At 40.9% G+C, this 23058-nt stretch overlaps 1 protein-coding gene across 1 annotated transcript in view; it reads left to right on the plus strand.

The window, feature by feature from the left end:
• LOC144493577 (uncharacterized) overlaps positions 1-5734 on the plus strand; it is a 31502-nt gene extending 25768 nt beyond the window's left edge. Inside the window, exon 3 of the mRNA XM_078212686.1 lies at positions 2448-5734. Coding sequence (XP_078068812.1) covers positions 2448-4249 — 1802 coding nt within the window. The 3' untranslated portion in view covers positions 4250-5734. The remainder of the gene's footprint in view (positions 1-2447) is intronic.
• The last annotated feature ends 17324 nt before the right edge of the window (positions 5735-23058 follow it).

The following is a 23058-nucleotide window of genomic DNA, read 5'->3' on the forward strand; positions in this document are numbered from 1 at the left end:
ATATCAGATTGTCCAATTTCCTTCCAAGTTTCTTCCCAACCAAGTTCTCTATCATTGGCGATCAACTTTGCTCTATATAATAGCTACAAGAATTTGAATGTACTCTTTGTGTCACAGTAACCAGAATATGATTCAATATTCGAGTTGGTGACAAAGGAACCAGAGGCTGGAACAATGGGAATATCATTGCCAGATAATGCCTAATTTAATAAAAACAGAAAATGCTTTTTCCACCAGTTTTTGTTTTTATTTCTGATTTGGAAGGTCTGTGGTATTCTGCTTCGGTTTTAATGCATAATTTAATGATCCTCATGGTGGTCCACCTCTCATAGCATGCCTGGTAGGCTGTATTGTTGGGCACCAGCTGACTGTGAACAGTAAGTGCCTACCAGGTCTGTACAATGACACTGTCCAGGAATAGGGCTTGGGGCACAGTGGCTTGGGGTACAAATGCATGTGTGAGTAGGTAAAGGACATGGGTTTGGATAGGTCATCAGGGATGCTTGACTGGACAATGGGCCAAATTTTCATCTCCCAATGCTGAGCAAACCCACATCAGGAGGACCAGACAGAAGTAATTGAATCAAGGGTTATGGAGATAAGGTGGGAAAGTAGAGTTGAGGATTATCATATCAGGTTAGTCATGATCTCATTGAATGGTTGAGTAGACTTTGATTGACCGAATTACCTACACCTGCTCCTTCTATCTTATGGTCTTATGCATGTGCGGTTGTAATTTCACTACCATCATTTTCACTGGGTTGGAAAATTTGAAATTCACCACTGGCAGGCGACTTGCAATTCGTCATTAACGTTGGGTCGCAATTTAAAAATTTTGCTCCAAATTCCATTTTCTCTTAGGTTACTATTTTTGTGGAGGGAACTGGGTTCCAGAAGGCTGTAGAATCCATACCAACTAAGTCAGTTTCTGAACCTTGGGGGAAGGTGGGTGGAGTCAGGAACCTTTTGTAAGTTTAAAAGCTCTTGACAACTTCAACTGTCAGAATTGAAAGTTAAATATCTTATCAATGCAGTGATTGATGAAAGAGCTGAGTTTTTAAAAGGTAAGAGACAATTTGACAATCATTACATAAGAGATCAGATGCATTTGAATACTTTTCCAGTGGATAAAGTTCTCTTCTGCATTCTACAGTCTGGAGAATCAGATGTGAATGTAAAAAGGGACCCTATGCTTTGGTTTTCACATCTTGACATCTTCTGAGACTTTGAAGCACTGCCCCAGTAGCCACTAGATAAAAAATTAATGAACCATATAATAAAACTGGCGGGACTTTGAAATACTCATGCAATTACAACCATTCAAAATTCCCTTTGAAAAGTTTCACCGCCTTGCAAGCTCATAAAATTGTCAATCAAACACAGTTAGTGGAAGTCCTATTGGAAATAAAACCTCAATCCATTAACATCTAACCTTGTCCAAATAAACAAGGCATTAAAAAGTACTTCAGTGAAACGTATTACAATCTCAAAACTGCCAATAAAACAAAGCCAGCTGTTTCCTTTGTATCTGTGTAAACAGTTCAGCCGAGCATGATACCTGGCAAGTGTATTGACAAAAACAGGCTGAACATATTGACAGGCTTGGAATGATGTAGAATTTATAGCACAGAAATAATCAGGCCAATCAGACAAACTAGTCTGTGTCTATTGTTTATGCTCTCCCTGACCCCCCCTCACTCTTCACTTCATCTAATGCAATCAGCATAACCTTTTACTTCTTTCTACCTCATGTGTTTATTCAACTTTAGTTTAAATGTATTTCTGCATTTTTTTCATTTATTCATTCATAGGATGTGGGCATCACTGGCAAGGTCAGCATCGGTTGCTGCCCACTCCCCTTTCTACCCAAATTGCCCTTTGAAAAGATGGTGGTGAGTCACTTTATTAAACTACTGCAATTCCTGGGTTTTGATACAACTGAAAGGCTTTCAGAAGGCAGTTGAGGCAACCACATTGCTGGGGTCTATAATCACATATAGACCAGACCAGGTAAGGATGGCAAGGTTCCTCCCTAAAGGACATTAGTGAGCCAAACAGATTTTACCACCACCTAGTAGTTACATAACAATTATTACCAATACTTGTTTTTATTCTAGATTTATATGAGTAACTGAACTTAAATTCCCCAGCTGCTGTGGTGAAACCTGAACTCTGGACTATTAGTTCTGGCCTCTGCATTACTGGACCGGTAACATATCCACTATGCTAACATACACTGGATATATATCCTTGTCTCTAATGCCCACATTTTATGAAATAATAGCAGGTTCCCTTTTCTAACCATTCTCTGGGCAGGCATTTTTTCCTGAATTCCCTATTGGATTTAAAACAGTAAGAGTTAGTAAAGTTCGGGAGAATAATGTTACATGATGTGGAATACATATTATTGGCGTCACGATGTAAATATTGCCCTTTTCGTTTCATAGGTATCAGAGGTCCACGGGGATTACCAGGACCAAGAGGCCCACCGGGAGCAGCAGGTGCTGCCAAATCAGGGCTTCCAGGCATGTGTGGATCACCTGGACTGTCAGGAATCCCAGGAATTAACTATATGGGACAGCCGGGAATGCCAGGAATACCAGGACAGAAGGGTGCAAGAGGATTCAGTGGACTAATTGGTGACATGGGGCCTCAAGGGCAGCAAGGAATACAAGGGCCTCCAGGATCTGTAGGTGCTCCTGGAGTCAGTACAAAATCTGTTGATGGTGAGGCTGGTTCCCAAGGATTAGCAGGTTCTCCAGGGTCAAAAGGTGAAAGTGGAACAATTGGAGAACCAGGAAGTCTGGGTCTGCGTGGGGAAAAGGGTGACGTTGAAAATGGCCCCCCTGGATTAACAGGAGCAAAAGGTTATCCAGGGCCACCAGGTGAGACAGGACCTCTTGGAGAAGTGATCGCAGGTCCACCAGGGGTTCCTGGTATCCATGGCACACCAGGAGAGAAAGGTGAAAATGGAGAATCTGGTAGACCTGGAGCTGCAGGTCTACCTGGTGAAAGAGGTTCACATGGTCCACCTGGTATGTCAATTTCAATGCCAGGAGTAGATGGTGAACCAGGTCTTGCCGGGATTCCTGGGGTCAAGGGTCCTCCTGGTTCAAAAGGAGTGCCGGGTAAACATGGTCCACCGGCTATTGGAAATCCAGGTTTCCCAGGTCTGCAGGGTGAGCCTGGTTCCAGAGGCATGTATGGCAATGTTGGAGAGAAAGGAGATTCAGGAGTAAATGGAGAATTTGGTATTGCAGGACCCAAAGGATATCCAGGGCCAACAGGTTCATCAGGTCTGCAAGGTGTCCCAGGCAAAGATGGCAATCCAGGATCTTCAGGAGAACCAGGTGCATTAGGGCTGCCTGGAGTTTCTGGGTTACAAGGCGATGAAGGACCAACAGGCGCTCCAGGAAAATCAGGAATTCCAGGAGAAGAAGGTATTCCAGGGACACCTGGAAAACAGGGCGCACCTGGTCCACAGGGTGATAAAGGTCCCAGTGGTAGACCTGGTGAATTTGGTATACAAGGCGATCATGGTTTCCAAGGACCATTGGGGATTCAAGGCAATAATGGACCAACTGGACCTCCTGGAAACATTGGCCTACAAGGTCCAAGTGGCTCTCGAGGTCCCCCAGGACAAAAAGGCATCAGAGGAGATCCAGGAAAACAAGGACCACCAGGTCCTTTTAACCCTTTCCTATTTGGAACCCCATTGGAAGGAGATAAGAAAAAATCTAGTGTTGTAGAACTCCAGGGATCTCCAGGCATCCCTGGTCCTCCAGGTCCGCCGGGTCCACCAGGTCCACCAGGGGAAGCTGTAATACAGCCAATGTCAAATGCTGATCAAGGTTTTAAAGCCATTCTCTCCACACCATATTCTACAACAGGAATGCCAATAGTTTTTGACAGAATACTGTACAATCAAGCCAATGTCTATGATTCAGAAACTGGCATTTTTACATGTCAAATACCAGGCATCTACTATTTCTCGTATCACATCCATGTCAAAGGTAGAAGTGTTCACATTGCGTTGTATAAAAATGGTGAACCAGTTCTATATACATATGATGACTACAAGGAAAAAAAGATTGATCAAGCTTCAGGGAGTGCTGTACTACAGCTCCAGGAAATAGATAAAATTTATTTACAGTTACCTTCAGAACAGTTTACTGGTTTATATTCCTCCAATAGAATGCAATCATCCTTCTCAGGATTTCTGGTTCACCGAACCAATCAATTGGAATAAGTTGAATTGTGAGTTGTTGGTCCAATGCAGGACACTTTGAATGATAATAAAGGATTAGGAAATAAAATATGAATGCACAGGCTTACAGGATAGGATAGGATGGATTGATACATAGTGGAACTGTCACTTAATGAGCAGCTTGTTTACTTAATATGGCTTTGTACTGGAGTTATATGGTAAATGAATTTATTTCAGACAAAATATTGCTGTTTTGCAGTTTGTACCTGTGCTCATGTGTATGCTACTCATTACATAAAAAAATACTCATCAGAAAACTATCAAAAAGAACATTTCTGTCACATGTGAGAAAAATTAATGAGGAATCCTGTATAAGTTAAATGCCATATTTGGAAGAACACCTTCAAATGTACTACAAATGCTAGAAAATATAATAACTTTACATCTTATTGCATTTTAACATATGAATTGTATTCTCTATTATTACAAACACGCAAGAGGCTTTTAATATCTTCAGCTCCATTATGAGAATTTGTATTTTTCAAAATTCTATTACATGTCTCAGCAATGCTATATTTCAACAATAATTATGAGGATTGAATTTCTCGTTCCCTGACCTCTTGAAAGTTTACATTTTTATCGTTCCCGAGAACAGATTTACTGCTCAATTCTGGCTACGGTGATTCAACTCCCTCTTCAATCATTTCCTAAACCAAGGGTTTTCTGTTGGACTGCAAGACCTCACTGCCAAGTTCAAATGGGGGTCAGAAGCCAATACTGTATGGGAAAGTTACTCACCTTGGTTGTCCTAGAATTAGCCAAATAGTGGCAAGAGGCCAGGATTTCCATTCAATGGAGGATGCAGAAGGCTGGGCTCTTTAAGCTGCAGCAAAGTCCCATGGTAAGTGTAAGAGGGCAAAGCCAGGGAATGTGGCCTGCAACAGGAGAGGAATGAATGGAAAGGGTTAAACAGACAGCACTGTCGTATCCACTGTAGACAACACTGGAGTATCCACACTCACTGCAGGCAGACACATGACAAATTACAAATAGCTACATCTCAGATGGCATTAAAACAGTCACAACCCAGGTGAAATCTTTCCGAGATTACACAACAATAAGAGGATCGATATCACTTACCAAGGCTCCAAAAAGCCTAGAGGAGCCATTGTGCCTCTGGAAAACGAATCAAGTATCAGGGAGATGGGAACAATTAACAAACCATTGAAATTGATTTGACAAACACAACACTTTGATATTGTAAACAGGTAGACAGGAAATGTCCAGGAAACAGTTGAAGCTAAAGCACACAGGACAATGGATCCATATGTGATCAGAAACAGAACTGTAACCAATTCAAAGTAATGATATGATGGCCTAATGTAAATGTAATGCTTTGTAATGTAAAGAAAAGGGTATAGGAGTATGTAAGAACCGATGATTAACAGAGTAGCTCGGAAGCAAGCTGGAATTACAGTCTGAGTTCTGCTCTCTCTCATGCATGTTGAACAAAGCCATTTTTGTTGAAGCTCGAAATGGTCTTGGAAGACTCAGTTCATCCATTCTCTCCAACTGTATGTGAGGGCGAGGGAATACTAAAATGTCTCTACAACCTTTTCAAATTTCAAATAAAAAAAACCAGGTCACCACAGTTGGCAGGAAGCCTCTGCACAGGGCGGACTGCAGTTGCTACTGCATCTGGGCAGCCAGGGAAGGCCTTTAAGCCTGCCTGAAACACTGGTTCCCTGGTCTCCCTTTGAGAAGTTCAGGCTTCAGGCAGCCATGCTGTCTGTTGCTGTTTGCAGGGACCTGGAGGCCGACTGGAAAATCCCAGTAAGTCTCTGACAACTGGTTTCAAATGCCTCTCAATTGATTACACACTTCTTGTGGCCCTCCCAATCGCCATCCCACCTTCCAGAAAATGGCCTAGGGGTGGGATGGAGGTAAGAAACTGGTGTGCTGATCAATGGTGCTATTTTTGGTATCCACCTGTTGCTGACCCTGCCTCCTTTCCTGCCCTGGGAGAGAGATAAAAATCCTGCCCTAAGAGTTTTAAAATGAGTGCGTTTAGGTCCAGATTTCTGCTCCTGGATCGGGTGTGCAGAACTAAGGTAATTTAAAAATGGTCACCAACAGGTTGGAATTGCATTCTGGTGGCTGGTGGGAGGGAGGCAGTGGGTAGAGGGATGATGCTGGATTGGAAGTCAGATCTGTTGCCCCAGAAATGGTGGTGAAGCTGCTGGGTGCGTTAAAAAGAAGAAAACAGCTTTCAAGCCCTCATGTCCCCCCTCCACACACACACAGACACACACACTTTCCATATCCCAACCATATCAACCTATGGCACTGCCTGCTCCTCATCCACTCATCAATGGCCCCTCATACTCCCTATATCCTCACATTCTCATGGTCCTTTATTGCCCCAATGCCAACTTAGTGCCAACTCATGCCAACCGATGCTCCCACCCATTACCCTTTGCCCTTTACCCACACTCTGCCTGCTCACCTAGTATCCTTTGATGATTCCTTGACAGCTTTGAGAGTTATTTGACAGCATGACATTTTCTTCGCAACTTGACAGCTCCTTCACAGCACTATGGTTGTTTGACAGTTCTTTGACAACTTGACAGTTCCTTGACAGCTTGACAGTTCAAATAAGCTTGTGTGCTTTTTACACATAATCATCTTTACTATTCATAATCCCAAAGGGTGCCTTCCCTCCCCCAAAAGTACTTTAACTCTCCCAGAGGCATTCATGGAACCTTATCCAAAGAGATACCTTACCTCTTCAAAGGGATACCCTGGCTATCAAAATGAATCCACCAAATTCAGACCTCCTCCTACCTGATCTAGTCTACAAACTTTGGGTTTTGCACTCTTGGCCTACCACCACTTCAGTGGAGGCAGCTGGTGATTTAAATAATCAGCTGGCTCCATAAACTGTGCATGTGCAATCCTTAGCCTGGCTCCGCGGACTCCTATCCTTGTGAAAATGGAATATGCTGTGATCGGGGCAGGACTTGGAATTTCTGGCCAGTTCTGAGATTTTCAACATGATGGTGAGGCTCTTTGTCATGGTGAAAACCTGGGCTGTAAGGAGTATCAATAATCACTGTGCGGTATGAGAAACTGAGATTATCAGCAAGACAAATTAAAAATTTTGCTGCACGGACTCAATCAGCCTTGAGACTTGGCATAGTTGAAAGTGCATCCATGCACTTACATCCAAACCGGTTTTGTAAATAAGTCATCATTAAATTTTTAAAAATGTACTTAATGGTCGGTAGCTTTATAACAAGTGCACAGAATAGACAAATGATGGAGCCAGTTCTAATTTTCTAAACAAGCGACCATTATCAGATGTTATACAGCCACACTTGTTTCACATAATCTCAACTTCTCCACTGTGCAGATTAATATCATAAATATAAACAAATTACTGAATTCGAAGTTCAGGAAAGAGCAGTACTCAGCAATGTGGTGAGTAGGTTGATTTTCCAGATCTGCTCATTTCAATGATAAATGCTGATTATGTCATTAGATTCTATGGAATGTCACTTTCAGAATACATTTTTTTCACTTTATTGCTATGTGCCAACTCAAAACGTCAGATTTCGACTATTACAATGCTCACATGTGAACCAAACTGAAATGACCAATGTTTCTGCATGACAGATGCACCTGAAGATGCAATATCACCATTCAACACAACTCTTTATATTCCAGCCTTACTTCGATAACACTGAGTATATTGAAATTAATATAAAAGGCACATTTTACACAGTCCTTCAGCTGCACCTATCACTTTCTGCAAGCAAATTAAAAACATTCAAGGATGAATATATTATTTCTTTTTTGTAATTTTGCAAGACTGAGCTATGAATCTTGTGTTACATAATGTAATTTGCAGTGGTGAACTACAAACCTTGTGGAATCTCTAATGAATTTGTGTTTGCATTTGTAATATATTGTTATGTAACGTTAAAATTAAAAATGCTATATCTATTACTAAACATTAACTTCGAGATGATAATGTGAAATACTGTGTCACAAATGTTTAACACATTTGCCTCAAATTGCTCTCTTCCCTATTTTAAAGAGGGCATTAGCGCTTACTGCAAAATGGTGAGAGTGGAATAGAAAGAAAAGCAAAATCATACCTATTATCCCAGAGCTTAATGTCAGATCATTATCATTGCTTGGAGAGTAAAGATGATAAAAAATAATGTAAACTCACATATTTACCATTATAAAGCTTGTATTCTCTTTGAAAACATGACATATTATATAAGAAATATTGAGCGAAGTATAACAATGATCCTCCAAATGCATTAAAATTGAATCAGAGCAGCAGCCATTTCAGACAACTCTATCCAAGCCTAGATGTTGTCCAATCCCTAATATGGATCTATTTTATTACCAGAGTTCTGAATGCCTTAGAATGGAGAAAGGTCCACCCTTAAGTAATTAGAACAAAGAACAATACAGCACAGGAACAGGCCCTTCGGCCCTCCAAGCCCGTGCCGCTCTCTGGTCCAAACTAGACCATTCTAATTGCAGATGGTTTGGCCAAAAAAGCTGCTTGGATTTTTTTTTGGTCCAAATACTGCCCGCCCTCTTGCATTCGGTTCTTGGGATAAGGGTTTCATTCTACATAATCATGCTTAAGAACTATAAAAGAAAAGACTAGAGCTGGCTTCAGACATAAGTGACTGTCATTTTTTGCTAAGAGGAAGATTTTCTGAAAGCTGATCACATGCTTTCCTTCTGGAAACACTCATGGAATCTGTGTCAATTTGTCATCTGTCACTGCTTTTTGTAGCCCCTGATAGAGCTGTCTGAATTAACCTCAATAAACTAGGTAGCTCAAAAAGGAGACCATGGAACATGCACCTTATATATTCTCTGCTTCATCAGGAGCACAAAGATGCTGGGCTAAGTGAACATCTTAGATTGAAGGAAGCTGTTTGGGAATGTGCAAGGCAGTTTTAATGTATTAGGTGAAATGTGTAACCATATAACATAAACTAGGGATCATCATACTTTTAATTCTCTTAAAGCAACACTCAAATGCTAATCATTCACTCTAGTTAAGGGTGCACACCACTTTGAGTTATGAGAACACATCTTGACAAGACCAATGAATAAAACTTCCACAATGTTGTCTACCAGCCCTAACTGCATACCCACACATTTTACTGCACCTTCCTTCTCTCTTTCCCCTTGAATAGGTCAAATTTATCCTTCTAACACATCTGTCAGACTACCCGATTTTATTTGGTTAACATTTTCTTGCCGAAAATACTGAACGAATGTGAATTCTCAGTGTGACTGATGGAATTCAATGGTACCATTTCACTGGGGCAGTACCTTTAATTCCTTCAGGGAAGATGAACTACTTATACAAGACGTTGATGGAATTACCAGGAAATACATTAGTGCACACTGATGAGCAAAAACCTCGGGGGAATTGAGAATTTATCAACTAAACAGTAAAGAGTGCACATGTGGAGAAATTAAAACCTGCATTAGCATTTGCCCTTGGGTACACAAAGCAATGTGCAAGTTTGCATCTTGTTCTTGGAGGATGAATTTTGGATCCAGCACTCTCACGGAAATTCCATGTGAACAGTGAACTTATAAGTTATCCAAATGTTTAATTTTAAATTTTATATATATATATATATTTCATGTTAACTATACATTGAATCAAGCAATGCGTTATGAGTATGTGCTTTTTTTTAAACATACCACTCCTACTTTTCTTTTCTGGATGGAATTTTAAAAAAACCTGAAATCCTATATAAGACAATGGAGACTGTCCAGATGGCTAAAATATACAGCTTACATTCCACCAAGTGGGATGGTGAAACAAAGACAATCAGCCCTATGGGAAGTGTGAAAGATCCCATCTCTTGTTGGCTTTACACTATCCTGAGACTTTTCAAATGTTTCTATTGCGTGACTCTGGTGTTGATGTGCACCAATATCCATAAATGAGGGCTTGTGTTGAATGTTGGGAAAATCCACAAGTATTGTACTGGAAGCAATGCTTGGTTCTTCTTTGATACATTTGGAGAGGAAACCTAGATCTTTGTACCACCTCGTCAATTGGAATGCATCTCAATATTTGGCATCAAGAAGCATTTTATTCTCTAGTGGAGTCCATGTACAATTACTGTTTCATCAGATTTGACTTCTTCCAGCCCCATTGGCTATTAGCATCTTCGAGATGAATGGAAGGATGGGTGTTGACCAGGAGGCAGCGGTGGCTCAGGCCACTGCATTAGTGGTGTACTGTTGACATTGGTGATCTTTAGCTCTCTTAATCATATTGCTGTAGTGTAATGTTTAACTTTATTGCAACCTCTGAGCAATACATGCCTTCACTATTAAATTAGTATATTTGGGTGATTGTGCCAAGATGTAATTTTTTGGTCCTGAAAAGAACTGCTTGGTTTGCTTGATTCACCACTCTCATGGGGAGGTTAATTTCATGATAAATTGTGTATCCTTTGAGACAGGATTAGTTGCAATCTACAGGGTGGGCTGGAAGAAGGTGGTTTTCAAACAATAGATGGAGGCAAGATCATCCATTTTGGGGAAAAGAGTTCCAGATTTCCCCCAGCCTGTGTGTGAAATGGTGCTTCCAGATTTTGTTCCTGAATGATGTAGATTGAACCCGATGATTGTGCCATCTTGTTATGGGTTCTCCCGTCAGATTGACCCCCACCCTTCCAAGTTCGGCCTGATCTGCTGGACCTGACTTGGCCCAAACAGCCCGACTCAAAACTGGCAAGATCTGAAATCCAGCATCAACTCGATCCCGAGGTTGCCAGTTTTGAGACACTGCTCCAGTGCCTATTTCAATGCCAACATAGCTTTCCCTAGGTTCAGTGTTCAAAGGGGATCTGACAAGGTTCTGTATAACTGAGTCATCACTTTCTTACTTTCGAATTCCAATCTCCTGGGGTTAAAGGCTAACATTTCATTAACCTTTCTGCTAATTCCTTTACTTCTTTACAGCTTCTGGACTCTTAAGAAAATAAAAGTATCCTGTTCAGAATTCTGTGGTACTACATATTTAAAATAAAAATGGTCACACTTTTTGTTCGTGGCAATTATTGTATCCTTTCGTATGGAGGAAGCTGATCTCATTTATTTAATCAGTGTTTTGTTCAATGGACTGGAAACTCAGTCACTTTTGGGCCAAAGAACCAGTCATGAACTTTTCAGGTATGAGCCCCAAAATTAACTGGGCAGAATTCTGTTTTGTGGGTCTTGCGCATGAGAATCTGTGATGCATTGATTTATACTCCCTTCATAGAGTTGCCAGAGAAAAAAAATCTGTTAACTTACAATTCAGGTAGGATGTAACCCAGATCCCTCTTAAAACAATGTTGAAATTCATTGTAGTTCCACTCCGAATTAATAATTTTTTTCTCAATGTACCATCTGTAGCTTGATGAATTATACTACAGATATATAAATGTTACACTATAAGTATATGAATGTTATCACCTTTCCTCATTAAAATATAATACACCATTCTCCTTTTCCGGTTGACACATTCACAGCATCTACATTTTAAACACCATAGCAGTAGTTCTATAGTTGCTACTTTTGAGTTTTAAAATGAAACACAGTAGTTTCAGGCACTCTACTGTTTGTTGCAATGTTAAAATCACAGGAGAATAAATGTTACTATAAAAATTGTACACTGTTGATCATTACATAAAACTCTCTCAATGTTTGCTGTCACTTTTTGTGGGCTCTGAAGAACTGGATGAAGTGGTAAAACAGCGCTCTGTATAGTAATCAAGACTGACTCTTTCCAATCCGGATTTTATTTTAAGAATTTACTGCAAACCATACCAAGTTTCGCTCTGTCAAGCCTGAACTTTCACATTGCTAAGGACAACTGTTTTAAAAGGTACATTTCTGTTTTCTAACCTTTACATTGAATTAATAGCCTTTTTCAAAATGGAAGTACGGACAGCCAACATGGCACCACATTGCATTTGTTCAAGCCTTGTCAGAAACATATCTCTTGAGTTGGCTACAGAGGGTCATTAAAAATACAAAACTCTTCCAGGGATGTCCATTTAATCTTTTAAAAGGTGCAAAAACCCTTTTACTTCTAAGGGAAGAGCAGACTGGAAGAGACTTCAAAGGACCCAATGTACTTAACTTATTTGCTTGGTGGAACAATGATTCATCAAAATTAGCCATTTGGTTTTCGTTTGTGATAAAGACAGGCTGTGAAAGCCATGTGAGAAGAAGCCCCCAGGAACAACTCTGAGAGGCATCATCAGTGGGTTTTTTTTCTGACATCGAGGGTCAAGAAGGAAGATTATCCAGAAATTAACTGCTGTCCTGCTGAGAATAATCTAGAAAGTTTTCAAGTGACATAACCACAGAACTAGTGAGGAAGGAACAAGAAACTTTCCCTCTGTCCCAAAGCCTGCTTGGCCTGCTGAGCCCATCTGAAAAAAAGCAAACACCAACTCGTTGACTGCAGAAGGCATTGCAGCTGCTAATCCGAACCTCAAACTTAAACCTTCACTTTGGAAAGAAGGAATTCAAGCAATGATAGCCCGCAGAGACTGATTGGAAATCTCATCAAGTATCTTATTTTCTTTATCTGCATTTTAATCTTTTAACTGTTAATAATTTCACCACTTTTACTTAAGTAACGTTCAGTGATACTTTCAAAAGAAACTAACCTTTATTTTGTTTAGGAATAAAGCTGGAGTGCTGGGTTATTTTCTAAACTGAATTACTCACAAATTAAAGGAGCAACATATACACACAAATTTCAGCTGAAAAACTGCTTTGAGGAAATGCCTTTTATTTGGTTGTTGCACAGTGATGATCCATTAATTTTAAATCAGTTACTGTCAGTATCACAAATCTAGGTTGTCCGGCACAACTTGACAATGTCTAATGAAGCCAGCAGCAGGACTACAACAATTCAATGTCTGGAGGTAAGAATCCTTGCTTAAAAGCCTGTTGAAGAAAATATTTTTCCAATCACTCAAATAAGAACTGATGCTTCGGATAAAGATTGTGGACATTCATAGCCTATGAACATCAACTACTTCCGAGTTAATGAAATATACCTCTATGTCCTCTTTTCTAAAAGTTCCACTTAAGTCAGATTCAATTCTGATGTGAGCTGTGGAATTTCTAGAAAAGGACTGACGTTGGGTGCATTTTCTAATGGCGCCACTTCCAGTGATTATTTTGTAATTTGTAACTCGACCTTACCTGAAGTATACCCCATATTTTGGCTAATAGGTCAGAACTACATTACTTTATTGCCAAAGAAGCCTCTGAATTTCAGCCCCATTATGCATGAAGTACTTTTAGATCTGATAAGATGCTGTAAGAGTGCAAAGTTTCTGTCAATACAGTAATTTCTCTATTGATCAGATTTCAGAAGATCATTATCTACCAGTTGAATTTAGCTGTTATTCTATTGCAAAACCATAGACAGAATTCAGTAACACAAATATGAGAAGAAGCCTTGTGGATGCGTAATTGTCTTACGATAAATCTTTATTCTCTGATGTAGGGTCATAAAATTCTAACGTACCTACTTAACTGAAATTAAAATATATGTAGAGTTCACTGTTACTAACATAAATAATTTCTAAATAATACTCACAGCAATTCTGACCCTTTTATTATGAGTATCAGGCAGTTCTCTCCAGAGAGTACTATTGATGGCTGGTATATGGTACTCTTGACAGTAGCACAGACAAATAGAAAGCACAGGAACCCTACCAATCCTATCATGTCAGGAGATGGAAATCTGCATGGCCAATTAGATTTAGATGTTCTTGCATGTTCTAATCAAACTTATGGAACCAGTTCTGTAGCTTGCTCTATACATACTGATTCCAATGTGTGTGCTGGGTTCAACTGTGCAAACTATTTGGAGAAATTTCTTCCTGAACTTTTGGGCAGTATTGTTTTACATTAATGTGAAACCTCATTAGTATGTCATGATTTTGATGTCACCATATGTGTTTCTACACCACATGCACTGCAGCGGTTCATGAATGATGTGGAGATGCCGGCGTTGGACTGGGGTAAACACAGTAAGAAGTTTAACAACACCAGGTTAAAGTCCAACAGGTTTATTTGGTAGCAAAAGCCACACAAGCTTTCGAGGCTCTAAGCCCCTTCTTCAGGTGAGTGGGAATTCTGTTCACAAACAGAATTTATAAAGACACAGACTCAATTTACATGAATAATTCATGTAATTATTCATGTAAATTGAGTCTGTGTCTTTATAAATTCTGTTTGTGAACAGAATTCCCACTCACCTGAAGAAGGGGCTTAGAGCCTCGAAAGCTTGTGTGGCTTTTGCTACCAAATAAACCTGTTGGACTTTAACCTGGTGTTGTTAAACTTCTTACGCGGTTCATGAAGACAGCTTACCACCATCTTACCAGGAGCAGCTAAGGATGGGAAAGAAATGCTGGCCTAGCCAATGATTCCCTCATCCTGTGAAAGAACAAAAAAAAGAAAAAGCACGCACGGCCTCCACTTTAGAAACTGATCTCCAACAAAGCAACAATAAAAGCAGCAGAACATCACAAAATGTGGAGAGCAATGCATAAAGGATACTAATCTGTTTGAGTGTATCATAAATACCACACTGCATGAACCTTATTTTACCTATCAATACTTTATTCAACTTGCTTTCATATATAGATGGCCAAATATCCCATTTTTAAAGGGACAATCCCATATTTAAGCCCTATTGTAGATATCCTGATTTGTTTTCTTAGCAAGTAACAAATTGCCTGTGCTTCCTGATGTCGATCCCATTTCATAATATCCAACTTTGCCAAAAGGCTACTATTTCTGAAACAAAGGGTCAACATGGGATTGTTTCCAAAGTGATTTAGGAATTAGATTGTCATGTGTATATCCACATGTATATCCACAATGCCACATCACTCACTGCTGCATGAAAATCAGTGTAACAGGTGGCATTGGAGGCAGTTGCTTTGGACAACCTGAATCAGTGCTGATGCAAAGCATTGGAAGAAAGGGCCATCAAGATTTAAACCCGATAACTACATGCAATTAATTCAATCTTTTCTCTTGAAATGTTTCAAAAATGTGCCCGCTGTTTAAATGATGACATACAGAAAGACCTTTTCATAATGGACAACAATCAGGTAACCCGGATTATATGTCAAACATGTGCAACGGATTTTCCCCTGCTCGTGGCAGTCGGGTGACATTACTAAGCATCTTCAGACAAAAAGAAACACAAGGAAATGAACAAAGTAAGTCTGCATTTCGAAGTGTTTTGGATTTTTTTTGTGAAGCAAAGTACAAAAGCTGATAAACACATGTAAATGAGGGGCTATTTGCTTAACACACTGTTCTACATACACACTTTAAGATCTACTGATTGTACATGTCAATTGATTAAGAAGGTATAGTTTTTTTTATTCATTCACAGGATGTGGGTATTGCTGGCCAGGCCAGCATTTATTTCCCAAAGGAAAGTGGTGGTGAGCTGCCTTTTTGAACCATTGGAGACCCTGAGGTGTAGGTACACCCATGGTGCTGTGTGGGAGGGAATTCCAGGATTTTGGCTCAGCAACAGTGAAGGAATAGCAGATGGAGTTTAATGGATGACGAATGGCAGATGGAATTTAATTTAGACAAATGCGAGGTGATGCATTTTGGTAGATTGAACCAGGGCAGGACTTACTCAGTTAATGGTAGGACGTTGGGGAGAGTTACAGAACAAAGAGACCTAGGGGTACATGTTCATAGCTCCTTAAAAGTGGAGTCACAGGTGGACAGAGTGGTGAAGAAGGCATTTGGCATGCTTGGTTTCATCGGTCAGAACATTGAATATAGGAGTTGGGATATCTTGTTGAAGTTGTACAAGACATTGGTAAGGCCACACTTGGAATACTGTGTGCAATTCTGGTCACCCTATTATAGAAAGAATATTATTAAACTAGAAAGATTGCAGAAAAGATTTACTAGGATGCTACCGGGACTTGATGGATTGAGTTATAAGGAGAGGCTGAATAGACTGGGACTTTTTTCTCTGGAGCATAGGAGGCTGAGGGGTGACTTTATAGAGGTCTATAAAATAATGAGGGGCACAGACAAGGTAGATAGTTAATATCTTTTCCCAAAGGTAGGGGAGTCTAAAACTAGAGGGCATAGGTTTAAGGTGAGAGGGGAGAGATACAAAAGTGTCCAGAAGGGCAATTTTTTCGCACAGAGGGTGGTGAGTGTCTGGAACAAGCTGCCAGAGGTAGTAGTAGAGGCGGGTACAATTTTATCTTTTAAAAAGCATTTAGATAGTTACATGGGTACAATGGGTATAGAGGGATATGGGCCAAATGCGGGCAATTGGGATTAGCTTAGAGGTTTTAAAAAAAAGGGCGGCATGGACAAGATGGGCCGAAGGGCCTGTTTCCATGCTGTAAACCTCTATGACTCTATGAATAGTGATATATTTCCAAGTCAGGATGATGAGTTACTTGGAGGGGAACTTCCAGGTGGTGGTGTTCCCAGGTATCTGCTGCTCTTGTCCTTCTAGATGGTACTGGTTGTGGGTTTGGAAGGTGCTGCCTAAGGAAACTTCCTGCATTGCATCTTGTAGATGGGACACACGTTTGCCACTGTTCATCACTGATGGGAGGGATTGAATGTTTGTGGAGGGATAGCAATCAAGTGGATTGCTTTTTCCTGGATGGTGTCGAGTTTCTTAAGTGTTGTTGGAGCTGCATTCATCTAGGCAAGTGAAGAGTATTCCATTAAACTCCTGACTTGTGCTTATAGATGGTGGGCAGACTTTGGGGAGTCAGGAGATGAGTTACTCACTGTAGGATTCCTAGCCTTTCACTTGCCCTGGTAGCCACAGTATTTATATGTCTGGTTCTGTTCAGTTTCTGGTCAATGATAACCCCAGGATGTTAATAATGGGTGATTCAGCAACAGTGATGCCACTGAATTTCAGGGGCGATGGTTAGATCTTCGCTTGTTGGAGATGGTCATTGCTTGGCACTGGTGTGGCATGAATGTTACTTGTCATTTGTCAGCCCGAGCCTGGATATTGTCCAGGTCTTACTTCATTTGGATATGGACTGCTTCAATATCTGATGAGTCATTGAACATTGTGCAGGCATCAGCAAACTTCCTAACTTGTGACCTTATGATGAAAGGAAGGTCATTGATGAAGCAGCTGAAGATGGTTGAGCTGAAATTGATTGTCCTTGAACTTGCTTGAATTTTAATAATTTTACTGAGTGTTCTCTATGTAATGTGTAATGAGGGAGGCAAGACCCAAGCCAACCTGAACAGGAACAATGATTGAACGTCATGCTATATAAAAGCAAATTTCTGCGGATGCTGGAATCTGAAACCAAAAGAGAAAGCGCTGGAAAATCTCAGTATGTCTGGCAGCATCTGTAAGCAGAGAAAAGAGCTGACGTTTCGAGTCCAGATGACCCTTTGTCCAGATGAGTTACTTGGAGGGGAACAAAGGGTCATCTGGATTCGAAATGTCAGCTCTTTTCTCTCCTTACAGATGCTGCCAGACCTGCTGACATTTTCCAGCACTTTCTCTTTTGAACGTCATGCTATCGACTTAACCTGATTCATTGCTTGCCATCGAACCAATTCAGTTAACCAACCCCCACTACTTCAGTAACAAATATAAATATCCGAATGATGGTGGCATACATTTGACTCCAAACATTTGGTCAGCTAGAAAAATTAAAGTAAATGACAGTTATGCTGATTCAAGTAAATGGAAAGCAAAAACACATGGGGGGATTAGGACATGAGAAGTGAGAAAAATGAGATTAAAGTATGGGGAGGAAAAGGAATCAGCGAGAGATGGAGTGATGGGAAGCAGAAGATTTGGAAAGACTTGAATGAGGAAGACAAATGTCTCATGCATAGAGAGGAGAAGCAAAGGTAAATGAAAATGAAGCAAACCAAACAAATGAGAGAAGGCAATGTGAGGAATGTGCAGAAGACGAAACATCACAGGTCACGAGAGGAATGCTGAGGAGGAAGAGATACGCTGCAAAGAAATTACGCAACAGGTAGCCATTTGGCCAATTGTGCCAGAGTTAGTCCTTAAAGTGGATTAGTCCAGTCTCAGTCAAATCCCCTGTCCTTTTCTGTAATTTTTAAAACATCTTTTAATTCCTTTTCAAATACCTTTACAATTCCATGTTAAGTGATGTTACCATATCTGCATCATGTGGTAATGCTTTGTAGATTCGAATAACCCCCTGTGTTAACATTCTTTTCTCTAACTTCCTCCTCTCACCTTCTTGTAAATTTTCTCTGATTGGCCAACCAGCAGAAACAATCCTGTGTCTCCGCACGCAATATGTTTAATAATTTTGAAAATATCCTTTGAATCTTCCCTTAATTCTCTCTGAATCATTGTAGTTTCTTTGAAACTACAATCTTTCTTTACAATTGTGACCAATGGGTGGAACAGAAACAAGTTTGAATTGTGTACCTGTTGTTCGTGGAAACAAACTTGAAAATGATGTGGAAGTTTCGAACTCAAATGGATGCAGCACGCACACCACCAGATGGGGCTATAATACAATGCTGCATTGAGTTTGTTGCAATATTTTAAAATGGAGTCTAATCCCAACATTATTAAACAAACAGATAACAAACTGAGCACTGGCCCTAAATTAATATCTCCGAATCAAAATGCTATTGTTCAGTCCTGGTATATGCAGCTGGTTGCAGATGTGCCTTGTTTTATTGAGAGCATAAAAAATTATAGTCAATACTGTTGGATCTCACACCAAATCAGATGATAAGCTGTTTTATGAGGAAGTGAGCATCATAACATGAAACTCAAAGGTCTGAATCCTCTGAGCAGTGGCAATAACAAGCAGATTGTCACCACACTTGTCGGTTACTCACTCTTCTAGGTGGTGGTTACTGTCTCCAGGTCCTCTTTTCATCCACTATTCTAGGTGGTGGTTACTCTAAGTGGTGGTTATTGTCGTCAGGTCCTCTTTTCCCGACTCAATACTGCTGTGCATTTCTCCGTGGTCTTCCAGTCCTGGCTTTCACAGAAATGTGCAGCACAATGTTCCTTGGGGAACTCCATCAGAGCGGAGCAGAGTTGGGGAAAGATAGGACCCAGTTCCTTTATATGGCATTAGCTGCAGTATGGTAAGTATACTTACCCGTTGGGAATGGCAGTCAGGAACCCCAAGTCCTGACATTCTCCAGACCTCTTGTGCATGCGCAGGTCAGGAATGGTCTTCACATGTGCAATTTGATATCTTTGCCTTCTTCACACTCAGGACAGGCACTATGCTCCTGCACACAGATAAAAATGGCATGTCATGTGAACGGGTGCAGAGTGTCAGAGTAAGTGTTCCAGCGAGAGGGACAAGGAAGGGGAGAGGGCGAGTGCTGAATGAAGTGGCCCAGAGTGAGGGACAAGTGAAGGGAGAGGACAGAAGTAAGTGGCCCAGAGAGAGGGATGGGGAGAGAGACACTGAGAGGTCCCAAAAGAACGACCTAGGTAAGGGACAAAGGCGGGGGACAATGACATACCCCGGTTAATTTAAGTTCAAAAGGAGCACCAGGGAAACAGACTCCAAACTGGAGTAAGGGCTATGGGGAGCAGACTAAGTGAAGTGGACTCAGGAGAAATTCAGGTAATCAAACAGACCTCAAGAGAAGTCCTGATGATCTGGGAAGGTAACCAAATGTTTGTGACTCCATGTTGCCGTCTGTTGGAGCAGTGGAGTTCTGCTTGGCATGGCCAAAAAGCTGAAATCATGCCCATAAGGTGATGCTTGAGTGTATTTGGGAATCCAGGTAGAACAGAATTTCAGATGACGAAATTGAAACCCTGTAAGTTGCGTCATTATTGAAACCATCCAAGTTGGAGAGACCTTTGGAGAGAATTCCAAGGCAAACCCTTGTGTGAGAGATTGACTTTCAGTGAAACTGGTTGACTCAAACTGTGATAAATGCCTGGATGTGTTGTTGAGAAATCCATGGAATCTGTTTTGGTCACATCACTGTGTCGTGTGGTGCATCTGATCACAATTTGCCTATTAATTCATACATCGCTTATGCTTACCTTAAATGCTAGGGTATAAGATAGAAATTGTAAATTGTTTAATCTTTCTGACTTTGCACAGTGAAGTTTAGCTTTGTTTGTTTAAACTTCATGGAATCTTGTGGCTTTATTCTATTATGAGGTATCTTAAATCTCACACTGTGTCTACTTTAAACAAATATCATTGGTCTATAACTGGAGGCATTCGCGGAGGTTCCTGGAGACCGGGGTAATTGCCCCTCAGAAGTTGAGACTTCGCGGGCAATTCCCACATAAGTCCACGTGTCAAGACTTCCACAGGGTCAATTAGAGAATATTTTCTGTTGCTAAGGAAGCCTTTTAGAAAGCAGCTAAGAATAACCGGTTCTCTGATAAGTTTTATCTGGCTGTCATTTTATGTTATAACTGGATCCCACTGCTGGCCAATGGCGGATCACCTCCACCACCGCAAAACACGAAGTGGGTAGCGCAGAGAATGCCACCCACTATCTCTGTAACCTTTGCCAGCCCTAGACCAGCCCTACTACCTCCAAGAACTCTGTGATCCTCTAACTCTTTGTACCACAGCACCTTCGTCCCAATATGGAAGGGCTACTGCTTTAACGCTGACTACCTTGGCCTCAACAATGGTAGTTCTGCATTCAGTCAGCTAGACTTCAATCTCTGGAATTTCCTCTCCGATACTTCAAAAAAATTTAGTCACCCTTCCTATTTTTTCTCATCGTCTCGGTGATGTTTTCTGTCTAATTGTGCTCGTACAAAGAACCTTAAAAGATTTTCTAATTTAAAGGAACTGGATAAATGCAAATTGCTGTTGCTGACTTCTCCGCACTCTGCCAGCTGTCAATGTCTGACATGAATTACCTGTCTGCCGCTGTTTCACAAGCTGGAATGCTCACCCATCCACAGCACAAGGTTTTCTTCTCTGTGGGAGCAATATCACACCCCAAATGCTAAAGATGTGTTATACTTGAGTGCTGATGAGTTGAATTTGGTGTCACATCTTATAGAATCCCTACAGTGCAGAAGGAGGCCATTTGGCCCATCGAACCTGCACTGACAACAATCCCACCCAGGCCCTATCCCCGTAATCCCATGTATTTACCCTGCTAGTTCCCCTGACACTAAGGGGCAATTTTACCTTGGCCAATTCACCTAATCTGCACATCTTTGGACTGTGGAGGAAACCCACGCAGACACAGAGAGAATGTGCAAACTCCACACAGACAGTCACCCAAGGCTGGAATTGAACCTGGATCCCTGGCGCTGTGAGGCAGCAGTGCTAACCACTGTGCCACCCGGAAGACATTTTTGAGGAAATGTCTTCACAGCAACTCTCTCACATCTTGTTGAGGGGAGTTAATTTTCTTGGTGGAATGGACCCCACCAAGCCAGAATAACATTGTGTACTAGCAGGAGGGAAGGTTAGTAACCCTCTTAATTGGGCAAAATATTGGACAATGACAAGATTGAAGACATGCACCAACATCCTGTTTCTAAGAAGGCAGAATCTTGGGTTGCTGGTGGTGTTGTCTGACGGAAGTTTGTACTTCCTGGATCCAATTGCTCCTCCCCACCTCCACCCACCAAGCTGAGCAGATTGTCTCCCAAAATATATTTGTAGACTTTTGGTAAAGAGTGGTGAATATCACCTCCTCTCATCTGGGAACCGGAATAGGCTGTCCAGCCATTTGAGCCAGTTCCACTATTAGAACCAGAGATACTCCAGCCATCGACCATAAGTCTCCATGGTCCAGGAGGCATTCAGCTGAAAGTCAATGGACAGTTGACTGCTAAACTCAAAGGAAGAGATACCACAGAAACCCTATATTTGATCAACACTCAAGAATGTCCACTATTAAACCAGAAAGCTTGCATAGATCTACAGCTTATCTTTAAAGGAGATGAATTGAAAAAAACTAGACAAAATCAGGCAAAAGGTTTCCTTGGAACAGCAGGGGAAGGAACCAGACAAACATGTACAAGGCAAACAGCAAATAACATCAGATGCATTGACCCACATTCCTGTTGGGAAGGCTGAAAAAGAGGACAGAGATCTTGCTGAGGAGGTAGAGTTATTTAGAGTTCTTACCAGCAACCGCACAACTGAATGAAATATGCCCAGCACAGAAAATAGAGAAAGAATGGTGCTAAAATCAGAGAATACTGCAAAAGCGGATGGCCAGATTATTTTCCCAACAATATCATCTTAAAATAGTACTTTGAGCAACACAGATATGTCAGTATGGTGGATGACCTATTAATCCATGATAAGAGATTGGTCATAACAAGAGCTCTCAGACTTAAAATCCTTAAAAGAATACACCAGGGATACCTAGGCATTACAAAATGTGCTAGTGTGTGAAATTCAGTTTTGTGGCCAGGAACTTTAAAGTCCCTAGTGGATATGATTTTGAACCATATCACATGTGCAATCCATTGCCAAGAGCAGAAACAACCTTTAATGGTATCATCATTCCCATCCGGACCCTGGGAATGTCTAAGAATGGACTGATATGAACAGAACGGGAAGAAATTCCTCATCGTTTTGATGAATGCTCCAGATGGACTGAGGGTAAATGTCTTTGCGGAACAACTTCAGAAGCAGTCAACAATTCACCAAAAGAATTTTCCGCCACACATTCCAGATCTTATAATTTCAGACAATGGGCCACAGTTTGTCTACACAACTAATTCGCACAGGTGCCCACAAGCAAATGGTGAAGCAATGAGAGGG

The sequence above is a fragment of the Mustelus asterias genome, chromosome 5 (genome assembly GCF_964213995.1).
Source record: "Mustelus asterias chromosome 5, sMusAst1.hap1.1, whole genome shotgun sequence".
In the NCBI taxonomy this organism is placed as follows: Eukaryota; Metazoa; Chordata; class Chondrichthyes; order Carcharhiniformes; family Triakidae; genus Mustelus; species Mustelus asterias.